Consider the following 22,446-nt stretch of genomic DNA (forward strand, 5'->3'; position numbering starts at 1 on the left):
TCCCGGGTTTTCAGCATTGTCGCTAACTGGTGAAGTGGCAATCATGTCAAACACACCCCTCTCTCAGGGCGCTTTGTGAAGCAAACAATTGTTGTCAAAACTCATTCGCTCGGTTTCTGATCGATGGCCAAAGAGCGCAATGCAAACCTGCCCTTTAACCACCTCGCGCCCCTCCCGCCGACTTATCCCGCCATGCCACATCTCACTCCCACCATCGAAATACAAGGGGAAATAAATTCCGCAGAATTTTCCACAATCGTTGAAGAGTCATCTTTCAGTTACATCCGACAAACAATTTTAGAATGAGATACAAAAATCGGCGAATGAAGTCTATGTTAGTACTAATAATTAAACTGCAAGCAGTATCGGGTAGTAGATTCAAGCTTGACAGTTTCCGGAAAACCGCGAGTAATCAGTAAAATGGATGCGGTAAATAATACTATTGTTATTGAACGACTAAAAGTCTTCAGACCAAAATTATTTGAAGGGTGTTTAAAAGTGATTGTCGTCAGCTATTCAGAGCACTGATGAAAGGCAAGCCACATCTTCCTACAGACCTCATTTGACCAGCCCCTGCCTGCATCTATTAATGCGGGGACAGAGAGGGAAGCAAAGGGCAGCCGGCCTCTGAGGGAAGTGCCATACTCTCGTATGTCCGCTGTTGTGAAAGACGCGGCCGAGAAGCGGTCCTTGCGGCGGCAAATCGCCCACCATTTTGCGAAAGCATCGATCTCATTAAACGTGAATTTTTCTGCCTTCCCCTTTCTCTTCCATCGTGGAATTGATTTTTGTAGTAGACACTCTCTGCCTCTTGTGATGGAACTGGTTGTCGCAAGGCTTGTAGGTTGTTGTTAGCAATGAGGAGGCAAAAAGCGAAATATAAAACCACTGCCATTTGCACAATCTATTTTTTGAAATAACATAAATAAAACGAAGATAAGGTTTCACGTGAGTATTGATCTTTCTGTGCAACAAATGTGTCCGAGGGGAAACATGATTCAATAAGGAAAGCATTTGAACAAAATCCAAGAAATATTTGAAAACTTACCTGAGTGGGCACAACAACCCCTACATTTAAGGTTCTTACAGCAATAAAGAAAAAGTGTAAATTACAATGTATACACTGGTTGCTGTTGTAAGAGGAAGTCATAGAAGGGTCACGTGGAAGTCCTGTTCATAAAGCATTTAATTATTTATTCCTTTGCATGTAGAGGATATGTATTATTATTTTTATGGCAAGTTAATTTGTGTTTGACACTAAAAGTCATGTTGCATCGTGCTATCGTGCAAAAGATCAGAGAATGAAGCAAGTGATTGTGTCAAGCGTGGAAGTAAATATTTTGATTTTGTTTTCGAAGTCTATGACAAATGAAAAGCTATTTATTTTCACTGTCCAGCAAGTCATATTACGTGTGTGTTTATCTTGCTAATCAAGGATATAAATAAACATTTTTCTTATAAAATGTATTACGTTAATATGCATAGAAAATAATGATTTCATTGGTGTCTGTGTTAATAATATGCCGGCCAAATGGAACATGAGGAAGGTAGCACGAATACATTAGAAATCCTAAGCCCAGCACGTTATTAATGTTTTACAATCATGAATGAACCATGGATTAATGAATCACATACCATAATTGTTTCCAATATCTCAGAGAAAACCCTCTTTCCCCACACATACACAGAGAAGAGACTATACGACATAAACAAACATAAGTACATTGGTAAAACCTTTGAGCTAATGTTTTGACTTTCCCATAACTTGCTATTATCCTCGTAGTGCAGGTCGCTTTGTTGCAGAAGACGACGATGATCTAGTCATGGACACAAGCAATGCATTTGTATCTTGAGGTAGAGCGGAGCGGACAAAGGGGGAAAAAAAGAGAGAGAGAGGATGATTTGCATTCAAGAAATATGAGAACAAATGTGTTCCCTGAATCTCATGCAACTAGCTGTGCAGCAGTCCCCACTTGGCCTGAATGCTGGAAACAATACATTGTCCCTGATAAGACTGACAGTCTTGGTTAGCTGACATGATGCATAAAACCAGAGCGACTCTCGCCTACATGATTCTCGCAGACATTCCTATCTTTATACACAGTCTCTCTCTCACACACACTGGTCAGTTAGTAACAGCTAATACATTAAAAACTAATTTTCTGTATCACTCATCATTCTTTCCTTCCTCCAACCTTTTAATGTCTACCTGCCTATTTAATCAAATAAATCAAAGTATATAAACACTTGTAAACAAAGGATACATTTTTTTCATGTGATGTTTCTGCCCTTCGCTCTCATTCTTACTTAAGATGAATACGCACAACTCGCTCATATCTAATGTATAATCTCTCTCTAACACACAAAATATCATCATTTACAAGTATAATCTCTCTCATACACATACTCACTTGTTTCTAAGAGGCCTTTATCACCGACTAATATTGCCAAAGATGTAGCTATTTTTGTTAACATTTTTGCATGATTTTTATAACAAAATTACCATATGACATTTTACAAATTTATACAAATTTAAACTGTTTTTTTCAGTTACAGCAACAGAATATTTAAACCCAGTACAACAGTTACAGCAAGGAAAGATTAGTCCAAAGCTTTTCACATCATATTCATTTTTATGTATATACCACAACTATGTATACGAATAAGTGCAACATACACCAGTGTATACTAACTATTCATTTTAATTCACTATTCTTTACTATTCCTTCATACTCAGCTTACAGTCAAATTAGAAAAAGTAAAATGAACGAGATTCTCCGGGATATAAATAGATAACTTTGTCAGGAGAGCCGGTAAAAAAAAAAAAAAAACAAGAGAAATGGCAAGAGACATTGAACATAAATAAAAAATTGGACGAGAATTTTCGCTTACTGACTTGAGACTCCAAGATACCACCCGAGATCTTCGCAGTGAATTGCATGAACAGCTCTTTCTTGCATTAACAGGACTGTATGCATGAATATACGTTTGGTTGTATGTTTTTTTAATAATAAAAAAAAAAACAAATTTCATTTTAAGGAAGATTTTCCAATGCTTTTCTGTTAAACCTTTGCGTTATGACCTCATAGAAAACACATTTCTCTCTCACACACAATTCTAGTTTGAAACCCGATTATGCAAGGGCACTCTTGATTGATTACACTGGTAAACATAGGGATTCAATGTTTGTGTTGAAGCCAACATAGAGAAGCGAAAGCAACTCTACTTTCCACCTTTTAGGCGAGGTGTTTCCTTTTTGTTTACATTCAATCCCATTTGTAATCAACGGAGTCAGGAATAGGTTGTTGACAAAGTATTTCTAAAGTCAGCGGGGTGTGAGGGGTGGGTGGGTGGATGGGCGTGTTGGCTTCAGACTCAGACATCATCGCCAGTTTCTGCTGTAGATCGCTGTCATCGAACGCCGTGTAAGGCCAAGCTAACACCTGACAAATCTAACAGAAGTAAAATATAGAAAGATATCCTATTTCAAGTAAAGACTTGGCAAGATTGCATTCATCAAAAATGTTTTTTTTCGATATTAAAGATTTTAATTAAGAGATTAGTATGGACAAGTTCAGGTATTTATTCACATAAAGGAGATCGATGGCAAATCACACGAAGTCTTTGTGTCCGTTGCCAATGCCACACACACATACACACAGACGCACGTATACACAGAGGACGTACACGCATACACTGCCAGCCCATCGATCGCCGAGGTTAAGGCACGCTATACGCGGGGTGCCAGTGACGTGACCGGTCGTGGCTATCCCACAATTCTTCGCGCCTGCTTGTACCATCGCACGAGCCGCGCCACTGACTCCCCCTGTCTGCAGCACCAGTAGCAGCAGCAGCAGCAGCAGCAGCGGATGGCGATGCACTGGCCAACGCACCGCATTTGAATGCCTGCTTATCGCTGCCAAGGGTGGCAGCCGCACTGCACCGACTGGATCGTGCCACTGGTCTAGCGGCACCTCTTCAACACCGCCTCCTGTGCGACCTGCGCAGACGACTGTGACGCCCAGACTTCAGGAATTGCCTCTTACGTCTCCTGGCAGAGGTCTGAAGCACTGCCCCTCCCCATCCCATCCCACCCCACCCTAGAAACGTAACGACGCAAAGAAACGGCCAGCGAAGACGTTACCTCGCAGTTCGAGGTCTTTTATCGCGCTTGGCGACGCCTTTACATCGCTTGCCTCCAGCGACAGCGAATGTTTTGTCTAAAAGCTTCCAGGTCTGCTAAAAATTCCACCTGACGTCATCGGCTATCCGTCCATCTAAGTCTTCTCTCATCCTACTGCTGTGGTTGAGAGAGAGAGAGGTGTTCGAACACTTGTAGGCACGTAGCTATTTTTTTTCATCGGCTACCGTGAACGGACGATTTGATCGAAATGTTCACGACGGACAGGTTGGTGACGTCAAAGCGGAAGTGAAGACAGACTTGTTTCTCCGTTGTCTAGCTGGACAGCATCTGTGACTCACAAGGTATGCGTCGTTTTTAAAAAATACGAATAGCTATGTGACTCATTCTCTCTGCATAATCCCAGAAGTACATGTTCGATACAACCAGAAGCACAGGTCGCAGGACGATATTTTAAACCGTCACGGTGCGCTGGGAAGGTTTCATCGGAAACTCATCCATTTCGGTAGTGACAAACTTCAGCTGTCCTCTCTCTTTTTTCTCTTCCCTGGGAGCGCTGTAGGAAAGACAACGACTGCTTCCGTGACTTTAAAACAACCAAAGACTCAAAGGAAGAAGAGAGTTTATTTGAACAAGATGACAACCACGTTAAGCAGGTGGTCCTTCCTGATCGCATCTTCAGCCCTTTTGCTTGCAAGTGCGGCGGGTGATATAGGTAAGTTCTGTGTCTATATGTGAAGATGTTAATAAGAAACCGAGCTGGTTTAAGTCATTACTACAGTTTAAGAAATGAAACATGGAGACATCTTCTCTCCCTCCATCTCCATGTCAATGTCACTTGCACGTGTGTAGGGCTGCATTCGACCTAACTTGGAATTCTTAATCAACTTTATTTTTTCTATTAATCACCTTTATAGTCGTTTACTGACTTTTATTTCTCTAATATTCCATAGGAACATGATCTTTATGCTTGTAACATATTGTGTGCATGCAAAGACCGTGTGTCCACTCTGCAGAGTTCTGAAGAAACATTTTAAACATGAAGAAAGCGGATCAAAAACCAAACGGTGTGGATGGACATCAGGTTACGGCATAACACCTGCCCGGTTATTTTTGGATCATTAGACCAGTGATTTAATGAATAACGTTAATTGAAACGAGGGCGGAGAGAGATTCTTAAAAGCAAATGACCATCTGAACTGTTCAATAATAAGACAATAAAAAAGGTTGATGATAGCTTCGACGATTAGTCACACCTGTTTTTATTTGTTCTGTTTTGTTGTTTTTTTTAACACGTTATTTGAAGAGCTTTGGTACTAAGTATATTCAATAAAACGATTTACTAAGACAAATGATACATGTAAAGTACAGCGTGTAAAACTTAGTTCTCAAGCTTCGCTTATGACAGATAAATGATCTGGTGGACTCTAGCTTACTCTTTAGCACAGAAGAAGAAAATATATTTTTAGCTAAATTACAAACAACCCTCTCCCCACACAAAGAAATCAGAAACAAAGTCTTAAAACTAGTTTGAACAAACATGTAATCAAAGTAATAAAACCCCCATTGTAATACTCAATTATATGTTCGATACTTGAAAGTTATGTAAGCGGAACTAGGGTCACTTAGACGCTTAACAACTGACCTAACAATAGACAGTTCACATCAAAGCACAAAGTCTTGTCTATAACCTCATTTATCTGAAGTAAGACATTTGTCCGCACACATCGCACCGACCTCCAGTTCGCTGGAAATATGACAAGCTGCGACCATGTTCAGTTCTTGAGAACTTTCATTTCATGACATCACCATTGTTGTTTTTTCAGCGTTTTACACTTTTGTTGTGGCACACATGAACTATGGCACCTGCTCTCGCCGGTCATTACGAAAATGGCGGCGCAGGGGCTGTGACGTCACATCATCTGCTTCACCCAGTTACATGCGATAGTAAAGAGCGTCCTTGGCCCATCTGATACTTTAACCCAGGGGTGGGAAACGTCCGAATCATTTGGTCTGCCCCTCCCAAGGCAATCGCAGGCGGAAAATGAAATTCCGTAAATCTAGGAGATTTATTCACGGCAGCATAAATTTGTAGTAAGTAAATCATTATCATAAAGTGAATTTTGAGGGACACGCAAGGAACGGCAATTACGGGATGGACGGGAAACAGACGAATACATGACGTAGCAGACACGTAAGCGTCTTGTCGGTTGCCTGTGTCGCGTGTCCCGATGTCTGGGACAAAATGACGGTCTTGGCATGTCTGCGCATGCGCACACAACGTTTTTTTTTAACCCTGTGTATATCATTTACACAATAAAACAAGCTGTGGACGACAATTTATGTGGGTATGGCGATCAGATTTTGATGGCAGTGAAGAGCTTGGACGAAGACATCATGTCACGTGACACATGCGGCCCGTCTATCTTTACTGCAGTGGCTTAGAGGGCACTCAGTGCATTGCAAGATTGGAGTGTGCACGTTTCTAAAGAGTTAAAAACTTTGGCTAGACTACGATTTTATCAAGCAAATTTTAGGCTAAATATATAATTCCCCCAAACGTAACTCTCTCTGACTGGAGAGCTCATGTCACGCCGTCCCATCTCTGTTCTGGGCATCGACAGAAGGCTTTTCATAACCACATACTTATTGGTGTTTGACAGGAGATAAATTTAAATTATAAAAAGTACGACATTTCGATGTCATGTATAGTGTCATCTACCTTTAGACTACATCAGCCCTAGTCTTGTCTATCTTAAGGTTTCACCACACTTCCTTACACCGTCCAGTTTTGTTTCAAATTTTATAGAATTTATTCTCCAAAGTAAACTACTAAATAGGTTATTATGCAGCAGAAATGTTGCGAGAGCCTACAGAAACTCTTCAAAGATTCCAATTTTCCGCCAATTTCAGTGTTTAAAAAAGTATAAAGTTCTTACAAATATTTTAGGTAGAATAAAGAAAAACTGGCTCCTGCAGACGATACTGGATTTGAAATTCGATATGAAGTCTCTAGCCATCGCTTGGAGCGTTTTCTATTTATTTCGCACGACTGCCCTCTTTTCATATTTCTTACAGTCTTCGACTTCTTACTTCATTGCATGAAGTCTTTCATCTGCTCACTTTGGTTACACGCATGAGTCAGACAGCAGACCTAGTGTAAAAACTGACCCTCCTCCCCCCGAAACTGGGGATCAATATGAGGAAATAAAAAAAGGAGGAGGGAGGAAAAGCCCATACAACCACCAAAGCGTGTAGGGTAATATAACGAGCTTGAAATAATTCTCAGAACATTGTAATAATGCAACACCAACACAGCATGAATACATATATAATCTATTGTCTCATTTTTCTGACAGCTCTACGCAGAAAGCTCGAAATGCTCATTCGCCATACCGGTGTGTTGTGGATGTAGTGTCAGCATTGACATCACAAAAGCTTGAAAAGCACTTCTGCAGGGACCATGCCTGAATTCCCCAACAAAAGTGGTTTTTTTTCTGAGTGTTTTCCCACCCCATCCCTCCGACAGACCCTCCGAAGTGTTATATCGATTACACACAGTGGTTTCTTAGATCGGGGTGCACATTATGTCCATCAAGTACCACACACCGACCTTAACTGACCCGGCACGCTCGCTGTGACTCGCCGGGCTCTCCATCGACCTGCCTGCTCCACCCCTCTCCTTACCCTTCATCCACCTTCCCTGGCCCCTGGCCGCTCCGTCCTGCGGAGATCGCCCACTTTCAATTACTCATGCGCACGAAACCCAACGCCTGGAAAAGCCCAGAGCCAAGTGACTTGATGTGACGAGGCGTGCGCAGAGATGGAGACAACTGGGCAAACGCACGTGCACATGATTGTGTGGAGAGACATGCAAAAAGGGGAGTGAAGTCATTTAACGTGAGGGCTTAAATAAATTAATAGTAAACAGTGTTAGGAGGTTAAACGGGTGATGATGCCCAAAGAACAGGAGGGGTGTCAAAGAAGAGGTGAAAATCGATCCAGGAGCTCTTCTCTCCAAAGATGTACTGGGAGGCTGGGACAGAGTTGTCTTTACACTTCCGCTAAACTGTTAATCAATTTTCGTGCTGGCCATCTCTCTATACTCTCTTAACATGCTGCGTTCTTCTCTCCTCCCAACTCCTGCACTTCACTAAAATTTCTTCGATCGCACAGTCCCCGGTATTGCCAATACTTGAAGGACCTGTGAACTGCATGATAATAAGGAGCTTCTGGTTTCCTTTTCGAGGTGCGGCAAACGAAGCACGTTTAAAAGAGTTTATTAAACATTCAGTACCGAGCGAATGAAATTTTCTTAAATGGAAAACATTTTGTGATAGCTCAAGATCCTATTAAAAAATATACAACATCAAATCTGTCTACGTAATTACAAAGTACAGACAATCACATAAAAGATGTTCGTCTAAAAGGCCAATGATACAAAAGACGTTGGAGGAAGTTCGGTAAAAGCCGATTCTGCAAAATATATTTGTCTGAAACTTTGCTAAGTTCATCCTGCAAAAACGTGTTTGTCTGTAATTATTCTAAAGCAGACGATGCGAAAGATGCACGACTGAAGTTTTATTACAGGCCTCCACGCAAGAGATATTTGTCTGAAAGTATCATCACCTGCAACACAGAATAATGCGCTGTTCTTCGATAAATTTATGTACCGGCGTCAAAATAATGTCCATTGTTACTCTCATCCCCTCCCTTTTTGTTACCATCACATTATTGTACCAGCCAGGTCTTACAGTGCTTTCACAGGCTACGACTAGGTAATTAGCTATTAACATTCATGGGACACAAGCCAGAGAATCGCTATAGCTTTACGATCGCCACTCCCAACACATCTCATGAACAATTCAGGAGGCTGCGTCCGTGAGTACTGCGCGTGCTACTAGACAAGGGATACGTAATCTCCAGCCACTCACACCAGTGGACAATGCCTCATAAGGCTAAGACAAACTGAAATATTGATGGACGTGTGCGTCAACATTATGACTTCAAACTGTGTTCAGACTCGCAGGAACCATTGGTCTGAAATCAAGTACAGAAAGGGGAGGGAAGCAGCAAGATTGATGAAGGAAATGCGAGTTCTTATGGCGTGACAGATCGGAGGCAACATGCAGGAAATGGACGGACCAGGAAAGCTTCTCGAAATCTCTACAGCACTTGCAGATTTGACTCGCACCAGGACGAAGAGGATACAGTGTGGGTAATGAATAGCGTGTAGGTAAACCCCTGTGGGTGTAGTTGTCTCCCGGCAGGCAACGCAAGCATACATACAAGAATGCGTTAATACTCTAGTACTTCATGCCAGCCATGCGCGTGCATACGTTGATGCCCCCGCGTGACCATGCACACACACGTCCACAAGAGGACAGACTAATTTGCATGGCAGAAACGCCCATACTCCATCCCCCCAACTCCGACAGTTTAAATCAAGAGAAAACACAGGATTTCGACTACAGATGACACCACTTTTAAAAATTTCTTCAAAGTTTTGAAACTTTAAAGCAGAGTTTTAAGTTATCAAGGTTTAAAAAAAAATAGTCAAAAATAGTTTGTGGAATTTTTATGACGGCGACAGATTGAAACATATCATTGTGATTTTTTTTCTACACAAATCGGGGGAAAAAATTGTTTAGCGGAAGTCGTAAACTGAATTTGAAGAAACAGTAAAGATGGAAAACTCTCACCCCCACAAACAAACAAAACAAAACAAACTATTCCTTCTTTAAAAAGACTGGTAGAGTAAAAACAAATCCAGTTGTCTAATACTGCAGCTTCGCTCTACAAATGCCCATTGCATCAGACATCACCATTCTTCTTGATGAGTTTCTCATGCTTGCATCTAATGATGCAAGTAGTTAGGTTTGGCGGACCATATGCGTTTTGTTGCCTGATTCTGTTGGAACAGGATTCCGATGATGGGAAGTTATGTCAAGCAGAATTCTAGAAGAATGCAGACTCTTTATTGCTGGTGCCTTTCCTGTGCGTCAGAGGAATCGTTTCCACAGATTACTATCTCGTGCAAGCGCTCCTATCTCGTTAATATAACGAGCCTGAAGGATCTGGAATGACCTTTTTAGCGCAGACACATCCCAATGACCATATTCATAAAAGAAGTATCTTGATTTTGGAATTTTAAATAGCGCAAAAGGTATGATTTTTCCCATAGTTAAATCATGTCTGTTAGCGACAGGAACATATATTACAAACTGGGAGCCAAAGAGGGGAGAGGAGATGGGCGCCGCTGATTCCTTCTCAGTCCTCGAACATAAAACTATGCAGCTAAAACCTCGCAGTTATCGACCCTTTGTCAGAGACAAGGGTCTCACCCAGACCATTACAACTGGCAAGACTGGCGAGTTCTCAAGTCGCCATTTGTGTGTTACACTTACATTTGTTTTTCGGTCTTTTATCAAAGCTGAGCCAATCACACCCTAGGAATTATGAGTGCTGACCACTCTCCCTTTGTTTTGAGCTATGGTGAGCTTTGCAGCTGCACATTTGCTGTCATCTTGCATCTGATGTTAAAAAGCTTGTGTGGCAGTTGTATATCTTTGTCTGCCCAGCGTCGAAATCCCAGCTGCCTTTCTTTCTCAACACCTGCTGGTAGAGACGGAGGAAATCTCCTTTTTTTTTTCTTTTGGCGGCGGCAGCAGCAGCATCAACCAAGATCTTGCGACGAACGTCCCTCTGAATCCTTAGTTTGGACAAGCTAAATCGAGCAGACAAGTCGAATATATGGAGGACTTAAAGATACTGCTTACTCTGCATTCAATTCACATACAAAGATGCAGAGCTGTGTGTACAATGCCCCATCCATCTGATGTCTACCGCCAACTGAAGAGGTACTTCTACAATCAGATGTTGAAGATGGTTTAGTGGTACAGAAACACTCAACAATCAGTTTTCTAGTTTTTGGAGAAAGCTAAAGTTCAACAAAGACACACTCTATCTCTCCAGGAAGTCTTACATACTCGTAGAAATATACAAAACTGTGTTGCAATCTATCAAGTAACTGATGTGTGCCGATGTCAGAGAATGGTGTTGTAGTAGCTCGCTCATTCGCAAAATTAATGGGTCCTTTTTTTAATGGTGAAAGCTGGAAGTTTGGAGTCACAATATAACAGGTCGCATGTCACATGACCTACAGATGCTAGGTGCAGGTCATGAAGGATGCACCGCGAGTCCGCAAGAAATGGCACAATAACTCAAAACTGAAAGTGCTATGAAGCAGGCCATCGCCGAAGAAATATTGATTTGATTTATGTGAGAGTGCGACATGAGAAGGTGTCTGAAAGGAGCATTATTGAGCAAGCGCGGAGGAAATTGAAGAGACAGGCATCTGTGGCCTGATCGAAGACGACGCTGCTAACCATTGTGAAGCCTTGTGCCTGGAGATACACCGAGAATGAATAGAAAAAGCTACAGATAAAAAGAAGAAAAAAAAACCCCTGCGAAAACACGGAGAATTAAACACACAGGTTTCATCCCATCTCATAATAAATATAATCCGAACTAGAATTAATGAGACATCTTGAATATAACTGTACATTTTCACCTGTATCAAGAGCAATAATAGGTCATGTTCTTTCTCTCTGATTCTCATCAAGCTTCGACTTATTTCTTGTTTCATAAATGTCTGCATTCTCTACATAAAAAACTCAAATGAACTGAAGCTATATATAGATACATAGATATAGATGTCAATTTGAATGAAGTTCAGATAAATTCGATTCTGTTATTTACACTTTAAATATCTACACAGACTGTGGATTAAACTCGGAAAATCCAATCAATTTTTTGTACAGCCTGCGAAACATTGGTAAGCAGAACAACACAGCACATCTAATGATATTCCGATGATTTTGTTTCGTTTTATCAGCAGACAAGCTCAACAAAGGAGGAGGAAATAAAACGTTTTGGAAGACAGTAATCAATTCTGCAGAAATAGATAATGAAGGCCCATCACCATACAGAACGGTACATTAGGAAATCCAACAAATCTTTCTATTGAGAGGAAATGGCCTGACATGAAAATTCAAGAAGAAACTTATAATACCAGAATTTGTAAGTCAAACCTCGCGTTCTTCCCAATCAGCGTCAGGTTGTAAGACTGAGACAAGGAAAAAAAAGACAAAGATTCTTTCATAGATACATATTATTCTACCCAAATGACTGGAAAATAGTATCCATCAAAAATATTGGTTCTCTCAACGTTCTAAGGTGATCACAAAGAACAAAATATGTAGACAAGGAAGCCCAATATAAAGAATTCTGCAGGCATCCTGCATCACGAGGCATAGGGAATGTCTGCCGGATGCTGCCACAAGCACAGACAACCAGTCATCTTGCTACAGGGCAGCAGACACATTTGGCGGGAGAGTGGGGAAGAGAGATGCTCCTAGGAAACACCTCGTGACATCTGAACAAAGTCACAATGCGTTCTTAAATCCGTCTGGTAAGAAGAAAAGGCCACCGTCTGATGTGCAGTCGAGGTCAAGAAAAGAGGTGACCGACTGTGGTTAAAAAATTTGAAGGATACTATCCGCCAGAGCGTGCATAATGTTATTGCTTCCTCAAAATAACTGAAATTTCATGTCGCCTGAAGTGATCGTGCGTGTGCGTGCAATTATGTTTATCTGCTAACATGTCCAAATGGTTGCAGAAACTAAATTAGAAACAGCTTGAAATATCCGGCTATAATAATAATTATTCTCTCCAAAATGGTCAGTACGCTAGTGTCCTGTGCCATAGAATACAGAATTCCTTAAATTTGACTCTTCTTTCTCACTCAATATTTTTTAAAGTTTTCTATGATGCACAAACTTATTTTATCTTCATCTTTTTCTGGTAACTAGCACTTGTTTTATTTATTTTTTTTATTTGAGAATGCTTCCAATGTATTATTCCCACTAGAATTAATAAAGTTGGCCATTGTCACATCACAGATCTTTCTCCAACACACGCACAAACACATGTGCACGCACACCCGCGGACACATAAGAACGTCTTGCTGCATTGTAGGCAGATTGATTTTTCTAGGCAGCCTTTCTTTTTGATCGATCTGCATTAATTTTTCGATCACTGTGTCGCAGAGGCATTCCCAATACCCACTAAGTGACATGCAATGACAGCACTATTTTCATGCGCTCTCTGTACGCGCTAACAAACACGAATTGCGAAAGCAGGCAACAGAATGTAAATGCCTGTAGTAATTGCGCTGCATAGGTATTTGCGTGGCCAAATCACAACTAAGGCAGGTGCTATCAAAAACCTTCCATGTCATACTACTATTGATACAATTTCATACAATTTAATCAAAGGCTGTTGAAGAACATGGATAAATCTAGTCGATAGCAACGATTAACTTGTCGAAGTACCGAAAGGCTAGAAAAATATCGTAAAAGCACATAAAAACATAAATGTAACAAAACATCTTGTAAGAGTATTTTCACTAAACATTCACAGTATTTTCTACTTTTTGCATTTCAGACAACAGAATACCTGTTATCGGAGTCTCCATCGAGGATTTCATAGATGTTGACGGACCTCAATCATCTTCCCCGAGGGAGGAGGAAGTGACCTTACAAACTGAGGTGTTACGGGGGAAAAGCGGTCACGGAGGATTTAAAGCAGGTGATAGAGTGTTAATTTGTGCTTGTGAGTGTTTTGCAGCACGCAGACATGATGGATTATTACGAATGTTAGGATGTGTGTAAACAACTAGCAAAAACTCTACAGCGTGCAGCACTTTCTTTTTTTCACTCGTAAACAGGTGGATCTCGTGAGTGCTCCATCATTTAGACTTGTGCAACTCCGATATCAGACGCAAAGACCTCGCCTCATGCTAATTAAAGATTAAAAAAAAAACTTAAGGATATATCTTAAAGACGTCACGACAACACTACATGGGATACAAGTCGATGAATCAGAAATGTCAAAGACTGACAAGGTGTTACTTAAAGACCAACCTGAATGGTTTGCGTTTTTATTTTCAGATATTGATAGATACAGGCGATATAAGCCTAACCTGTAAACTGCAGCTTCCAAAGCTCATCCGTTAATTAATTATCTTAGAAATCTGAAGTTATAGCATGTGCACAGCAATTGTGGGATTGGATGGGGGCGTGGCTAACAAAACTGTTTCCTTCTCTCAAATACTTTTTATCTTCTACCAGGTGTTGTTTTTAACAGTCAAGAAACAACTTCTGTACTTTTTGCCGTGACTGAACGCTTTAAATTCGCACTCCACTTAAATATACACTTCCTGTGAAACATTGTTGCATTTTACATCTAAACCAATCAGCAATTAGTACAGTATGCTTCCTCCACCTAAGAAATTATCCCCCCTTCACCCCACAAGAAACGTTAGTCGTCACACTGTAGCCCACGTGCACTCACACGCCGTCTGCGCTTTCTGGGTCTTCAGGCACAACTTCTGCCATTGGACCCCCGCCTCCACTCGTGCTGACTGAAGCAATCAAACCTTTCGCTGGACATGGGGTCATGACGTCTGACGATGAAGATGTCGAGATGTCTGGCAACGGCTCAGGATCGGGAGAGAGTGACGTGGAGGACACTCCGGAGCATACGGAACTCTCAAAAACAGGGAGCAATACCACAGCAAACATAGGTATCAATCATAGCTAAACTTTACCTTCTTATCCTATTACTCATCCTATGGCACAACCTTCTCTCCCTTCCTGTACACTCCCTTCCCATGAAAATTAGAGTTTACGTTTTTTAGCTTAAATATATGGGTTACAGGGACTAACAAGGACACTCTGAACAACACTTTTAAATACATTTTTGCGCAACTTGTTTTGCTTCAACACTACTGGACTACTCCGAAACAAATTTGTATAATCAAACAAATAATTTAAACAATATAATATTGGAACACAACGCTGCGTGTAAACTGAGTTACTGTTTTCCTTGTATTACTGATAAATGCAAGTTTAAAAAGGAAATATACGCAAGTGATCAAAAGCCTGCTGACAATTAAAGGCTTGTGTCAATAATACTTTTCCGTGGCAGAAGGAAGCTTCGATACCACGACGCCTCTTGCCGGCAACAACAGCATCACAGAGGGAAGCAACACCACTTCGGATACACTGGACATCGCTGGAGGTCAGTGGTGCGGGTTGTTGATGTCACCTTGCTTTTATGAGCAGAACTCTAAAAGCATCAGTTAGTTACACAGGGTAGCATGCTAGATAAACACGATATAAAAGCACTGGTGATTACTTTGTAAATTGATACCTCTCTTTGTCCATTAATACTCACTCTCAAAGATTAGTTTTTAGTAAAGTCTTAATACGGTATGTCGGAATGTTAAACTGATTAAACAAATCGAGTATGTTTAAAAACAAATCCACACACCCCGTCTCACAGATAAGATAACGACTCCAGTGTTTCATGGATATGTTATAAAATTATTTACAATCTTGTTAAACTAAAACTTTGGGACGTTCTCAATATCTGTATCATCGTTTTATTTATATTTTTTAAAAGTTTACAAAGGACAATGATCTCTCTCTCGCTCTTCAGCGATCCTAATAGACTTCTCAAATGAATCCTTCTGCAGCTGCGCATTTCTGAAGGACAGTTGAAGCACTGTTATTGTCTCTTTCTCGTATGTGTTTGTTATATCGTGTATGCATTTCTTTATACCTTCATCTTCGCAGTGATTTCCTTCTTCGCCCTTGCAATACCTTGCGCTCATTCCCACAAATGAAAATAAGAGGAACTGTTCAAAAATGTTTCCAGTTTCAGATCGTCCTACACAATTTTTTTAACCAAGAAAGATAACTCTTCTCACTTTTTTCTATGAGCAGAAGGCGGAGAAGACGACTCTCTTGACGATTCTGAAACAAGTTTCACCACAGAGAGTAGCCTCCCTGTCAGTCAAGACGTTTACTCGGCAGTTGACGTGTGGCCACCGGTATCCGTAACTGAACAAACTAAAAAAAGTTCAAGAAAAGCGCAGAAAAGTAAAGGTTGGTGGTATAATCACCATTCTTAGTTTGTTATCTCACCATTCATACGCTCAAAAAAAGCATCCTTAACAGGTATGCTGTTTTATACACTACTTATAGTGCACTGCAAAATCCGTCAGCCATAGTCTGAAAAATTAAATTAAATCTATATAAAACCCTCAAACTTTCAAAAAAAAAAAAAAAAAAAAAATAAAGTCTACTTCTGTGATCTCTCGATACTTCATCAGAGAGGCGCCCGGTAGTATATAGTGGTTAAAAGACTCGCTTGTCACCACTGCAGTGAGCGGCTCAGGGTTCAGATATCATCTCGGGACACTGCATGCGACACCTGTTCGAAGGGCTGGGCGCGGGGGGTTTCTTCTAGTAATCCAGTTTCCTCCCCCTCCGCTATGGTGCGAAATTGCCGCAAGGTTGTGGCACTTTCCTACCAGACTAACCAGACTTTTCACATTTTCTGTAGGTTCTCCGCGCTGGTCTCGTTGGCTACGCCTGAACAACGCCACGGAGGTGCGAATTCGAACATGCAGTGTCAGCCCAGACGCCTGCAACGGCAGCCAGGCCGAGATGCGCACATGTGATCGCAACAGCAACCGATGTGACGTAGTTTCCGCTCTGGTGACGTCAGAAGAGGATCAAGCCAAACGCAATAAGTGCGACCAGGCAAACGAACAGACAACGAATGGTAAGGCGATGTACTAATTCTAAACTTGGATTCTCACTATACTGTATTACAAAAATAATGGGCTTTAAACTCTGTTATTTAACTAATGCAGAGAAGAAACTTGAAAACTAGTTTGTGTTTACAGTGTAAAAGGATATTGTCTTTCTTATTTAGAGTAATATTAAATATTCATACATAAATGAGACAAGTAAACCGGGCTGACAAATGACCAAAACCCTTTCAGTAGTCCTCACCAACCACATCGCATTCAACACCTTCGCGGGTTGTCAACATAGACCAATTGAATGACAAAAAAATCAAAACTACTTACTAGATGAGATTAATCATCTACCTCCAAGCAAATCATAAACGTAAAAAAGTGTGTCTACTGCTTTTTTCTGTCAACAGTTGATGAAGATCAAGCCATTCAATCAGCACAAGGTAAGTTCTTTTGCGTTGGGTACACATATATATTTAGCTAGAAAGAAACACTTGAAGATGAAGTGAAATCAATTAATTTTTTTCGGGAACATCACTTTTTCAATATTCTTCTTCCTATCTCTACTCCGCTCTCTAACTCCATGTATAGTTTAAAGACGCAATATAAATATTTTCATATTTTCAACTTTGAAATTCTGACACTTGGTGATGTTGTAACTGTAGCCGTTCTAGCTGTAGTGACCGGAGAGTGCAGGTATTGGAAATTCGATCCCAGAACCCTAGCTGATCTAATCCCTGCAGGTCCAAAGCCGTTGCCGCCAGGAGAGATTGACTTGCAGCACGCTCCCTTGGCGCCTTGCAGCTACTCGCTGTTCGATCTCAAACACGGCAAGTACGTCGTCGCTGATTGGTCCTTGCCACGTCTCGTGACAGAGGCCAAAGTCAAGAAGTGGTGCGAGAGACCGGGAGACTACATCGTGCTACACTCCCCGCATGCGCACTGTGGCAGATACTACAAGGATCTGTGCCACGTGAGTTACAGAACCCCTGTGGTCAAACGGATTTATGCTCGAGAAATACCTTTTTGGGACAGTTAGGGTCAATTATTTAGTGTTCTTTTGTATCTTGGCGATTTAAAAAGGAAATACATGTACATGTATACTGCAAAAATTATCTTTACTGCCATCCAGTGAGCACAACTCCCGCAAAGCCAGCAACACCTGCAAAAACCATCACTCGTTAAATTCACTTGGGAAAAATAACAAATGAAATTTTCGTTTGGAATCTCCCAATTTCCAGGTGTCCAAACGTTGCAAAGGCAGCAGAAGTGCTCCCAAAGCTCGCGGCGACTTCGCAGAGGGCTGCTGGCGGCAGTTCGTCTACGGCGAGCAGCTTCCGGTGGGGCTCTCCAACCGTCAGACAATCGTGTACCTCATCTGCCAGAGGTTCGCAGCCAGCTCTTCTCTCGGCAAAGCTTACGGCCACAAGGAACCATTTTACGCCACACTCTTCGACACCAAAGGCCGGGGACCAGTCGTTTCTTTGGCGCGTTTGACCGAGATTGGGGATACTAACTGGCCCGACACGACGTTCTTCATTGAGCATGGTAAAAGTGTTCTTTAGGCCTATTTATTTCTTTGCAGTAAGAATTCTTCTACATTGCAATAGTTTTACACGAGCTGTCACTCGTGCATCAGTCGAACCACAATATAGCTCCGTGGTCTAACAGACGAAAGGTTTCTCAATCCACACTCCTCTCCCACCCACCACCAAACACAAACATGCAGACCAATGTGTGAAGTGACATGCACATCATGAACACATGTACCCTCACCTATAAACACTATCTGTCAGTGCAGGAGGAAGAAATATAAAGAAGAAAAAATACTAGGTTATGTTTGAAGATAACCTAAGGAAAGATTATTTACCTCACAGGTCTCGTGGACCAGGAAGAAGACACGGCGTGGTTCCTGAAGAAGGCTCGAAGAGGCATTATCAGTCTTGAAGACTTAGGACGTTGCCAAAACGACCACACTTGCGAACTGGGTGCTCACCAGGTGAATTATTGTCAAATAAAAATAGCTTATCAAGTTAATAGCTGTACAAACAGACGTGTATACAGTTTATTACCTGTTGTTAATTAAACTACATCAAAATAGTTCGCAACAGAATTAAGTCAGCTTTCTTTTAAAGAAGTGCATGCGTGTTTGTCGACAGGTACTACCTGCAGACTACAGTGCCAGTACCTATCGCACTGCCCACTTGTTGTGGCCAGAGCTGGCCGGCCCTGACCCCGCCTCGCGTGTGTCCACCTTCGCTTTGACTAACACTGCACCTATGCACTCCAGCCTCTTTCCCTCTTGGCACAAGGCCGTCCTGACCGTGCGACAGTTTGGCTTGAAAAAGTGCGGTCTGCCAGAAGTCTCGCCGGCAGATTTCCTACCCTCCGGACACTCCTCTGGGCATCACCACCATCATCATCAGGTACAGCAGCCCCATGGTCCAACGCTGTATGTAACGGCTGGTGTCATTCCTTCTCACGATCCCATCGAGACTATAGGAAATGACGTCAACGTGCCCTTCATGTTTTGGATGGCCGTCTGCTGCGTGGATAGCAACAACACCAAGCCCACCGCCACCACCACCAACAGGAACTACGAAAACGATTACTATCCCATGTACAAAGACGAGGAGACCAAGGGTCACAAGCACCTGTCGTTCGCTTTATACGCTCGGAACACAGGGGCAGGCGGTGGGGTGGTGGTAGCACCGGTACTGCAGCTGGAGATGCTGCTGCAGGACATTTACAAACGACTGCCCTCAGATGCCGACGTCACGCTCTTCCCAGCTGCTAACGGAGCCTGCAGCGAGCTGCGTCATGACGTTTCACGCACACTTCATCTGTAGGCGAGGGGTGAGCTTCGTCGAGGGCGAACCTCAGTCTACTTATGTGCACTCGTAGATATAAGAAACATGCGATCCTGCTTCCAAAGTTTGGACACAGAAGGCAGTCAGGCTAGGCTACGCAGAAACGTGCGTTGGAATCTTTTCGTAGTTCGCAAACGCTTCTTCTCAGAGTGCGAATTTGACGAAAAACATAGCCTTATCATCTGGACCAGATACCTGACGTGCAAAAGCGAAGAAACACGCCTGAACAAGGTCCATCATTTGCTACATGAAAAATAATACAACTAAAATGTTGAAAGATGATGATGATGACCACTACGCACTGGACAGAGGAAAATAAAAACAACACAAGAAGAACGGATGGAGTTGATCTTGAAGGAAGGCAGTGAACTACGGACGCCACTGAAGATAATCGAAGAACTATTATGCCTGCATATCACTGCTGTGGAAAAGGCATCGATGCTGAAGAAAAAAAAAGTTCTAAGACTAATCCGACGAAAGAATTTTGACTTTTGTTTTTCAAACACAGTTATGTACAGATATTAGTTTTGCTGCTGTACCATTCTTCGTCAAACTGGCCTTGCGTTTAGCGCATCTCACTCAGAAAATTGCAGCATCAACCACGCTGTATCACAAAAAAGCATAATTTACACAAATTTCAAAATTCAATGACTGCTTACAGCTAGCTAATGTGTGACGGTATCCCTTCTGTAACACTTGAAACTAAGTCGAGAAGGGCTCACCTCAACGGTCAGAACAGAAAGATAACAGGCGGCTAGACAGTTAATGCAACACAGCTGAAATAATAGTGAGCAGTTTTTTTCGTGTGCGACTCACAACATAGCCATTCAACCGAGCAAAAATTGTTTCATTATAACAATTATTATTCCCTACGTGTATCTTTACTCGCGGTTTATGGAGTTGTGCAAAAGATTGGCACAGTGGTGCTCTTCTCTTATTTTTGTCCTAGCTCGAGACGCGCTGAAGCATAGAAATCTGCTGCGAGTCAGTACTGCTGATGGCAGAAAACTATTTTCGTTGTCGCCAAGATTAATTCCCTTTCTCGTTTTCCTTGTTCTGTGCCCTTCCCAATGACTTTTCAATATGTATCTCAAGAAACACTATATATGGGCATGTCCAACGTTGACGCGTCACAGCGCTTGTAAACTCGTATGTTCAATCACATTTGCTGGAGATGATTTCTAAGATTTATTCCTACCTACGATCGACCTCTTCGGCGTAGATGGGTTCCTTCCGAGACCGCATGTGCTACAAGTTGCCAGTTTTCCTAGCGCTCTTGCATTTCTTGTTTAGGCGTACAGGTAACACATTTTCTTTTTGATGGAGCTGAGCTTGACAGGTGAGATATTATTCAATCAACTTATTTGAAATATTTAGTTCCTAGTAACATGTTTGCAGATTTTAAAAATAATTCATAGCAATCTTTATCGTCGTATCCAACAAAGAAAGTTTAAAAGTGAAGAAAGTAAGAGAGAGAGAGCTCCATAAGGGAAGTGACTGGATGACTGCATGCGTATTTATATACCCTCATATTTATTTTGATTTCTGATGCTAAAGACAACCAATAGTTCAAGCAAAAAATGGTACTGAGAGGAAAGGGAACGAGTCTAAAACGATGCATTCCATGTTTTGAACAAAAGAGGAATCATCAGTGTTGTGAGTGTTATTTGCTTGAAAGCTGATTTACCATTTGTTATTTTAAAGTTTTTACTTACAGATATATTTTTAACGTGATATTACAAGAAGTGATGGGAAATATATTTCTGTCTTGTTTACACTGATGCTTTTAATCCAACTGGCTTTCAATGTGATACATTCTGCAGACATCTTGATGTTTGCTTTAATCCTTGGCTTTTTCCTTTTTGGATGCATTTTCCTCCTTTGATTAAAAAAAATGTGATACAGTGGTAGTAGCACATTCCAGTGAGTCAGTAGCCTGTATAATATTATTTTATGAAAGATGGTCAAATGCTTATCATCTAGTGACTTCTGTGACACTGAAAGGGTTGTTCAATAAAAGACAAAGTAGCTGTATCAAGGATAGAAAACAGAACCCCCAAGGTATTAGTTACAAAAAATATTGCTTCCTTTTAACAACGTAATTTGAAAGATTCTATTATCACCCTAAGATATTTGCTCACCTTATTGAGCCTTCAGGAAATATCATATCCTGTGCTTATGTCAAACTGTTTCCCCAGATTGTCTCCTAATGCCTGAATTTGATAAAATCTGATATTAATTTGACAGTCATTGAGACAAACAATGTAACAAAATAGTTTTTCTCTGATGTGTAAGCTTCAGTGCTGATCAAACCTTATTTTTAGTAGACAATGCTGTCACTAAAAGTGTTAAGATTCTGTTTTTGCAACTATAGCATAAATGGGTAGATGGATGATAACAATATAATACGCAATCAAAAATAACTTTTTACAAATTGCACTGTGTGAATGTTTGCATACATGTGCACATAAAAAAAAATTCCAAGGACTGTCAATTATAAAAAATCAGGATGGGAAAAGCTTGTTCTGTCATCTCATTGTCCAACAGCGACTTTAACTGTAGACTGTTAGAAAAAAAAAAAAAATGATGAAAGAAAGCATGAAAGATTAAGTAATTGATCATTGTCTGTTTGCATCCCATTGCATAGTCATGTTTACCTTATCAAGAAAGTGATGCTCAATTAAAATGGTTTAAGGTATTACTCCAAAAGAAAAGAAAAAAACCAAAATATTTATTGCAGGGTCATAGCACACAAATATTTT

At 41.2% G+C, this 22,446-nt stretch overlaps 1 protein-coding gene across 1 annotated transcript; it reads left to right on the top strand.

Annotated features, from left to right (window-relative positions):
- The first annotated feature begins 3,775 nt into the window (after positions 1-3,775).
- LOC112560915 lies at positions 3,776-22,268 on the top strand. The gene is made up of 11 exons (XM_025233025.1): positions 3,776-4,856; positions 13,649-13,792; positions 14,586-14,789; positions 15,194-15,286; positions 15,994-16,155; positions 16,616-16,837; positions 17,225-17,257; positions 17,558-17,787; positions 18,056-18,362; positions 18,692-18,813; positions 18,974-22,268. The coding sequence occupies exons 1-11, from the start codon at positions 4,778-4,780 to the stop codon at positions 19,661-19,663; spliced, it is 2,286 nt and encodes a 761-aa protein (XP_025088810.1). The 5' UTR covers positions 3,776-4,777; the 3' UTR covers positions 19,664-22,268.
- The last annotated feature ends 178 nt before the right edge of the window (positions 22,269-22,446 follow it).

Source organism: Pomacea canaliculata, linkage group LG3, assembly GCF_003073045.1.
Source record: "Pomacea canaliculata isolate SZHN2017 linkage group LG3, ASM307304v1, whole genome shotgun sequence".
Lineage (NCBI taxonomy): Eukaryota > Metazoa > Mollusca > Gastropoda > Architaenioglossa > Ampullariidae > Pomacea > Pomacea canaliculata.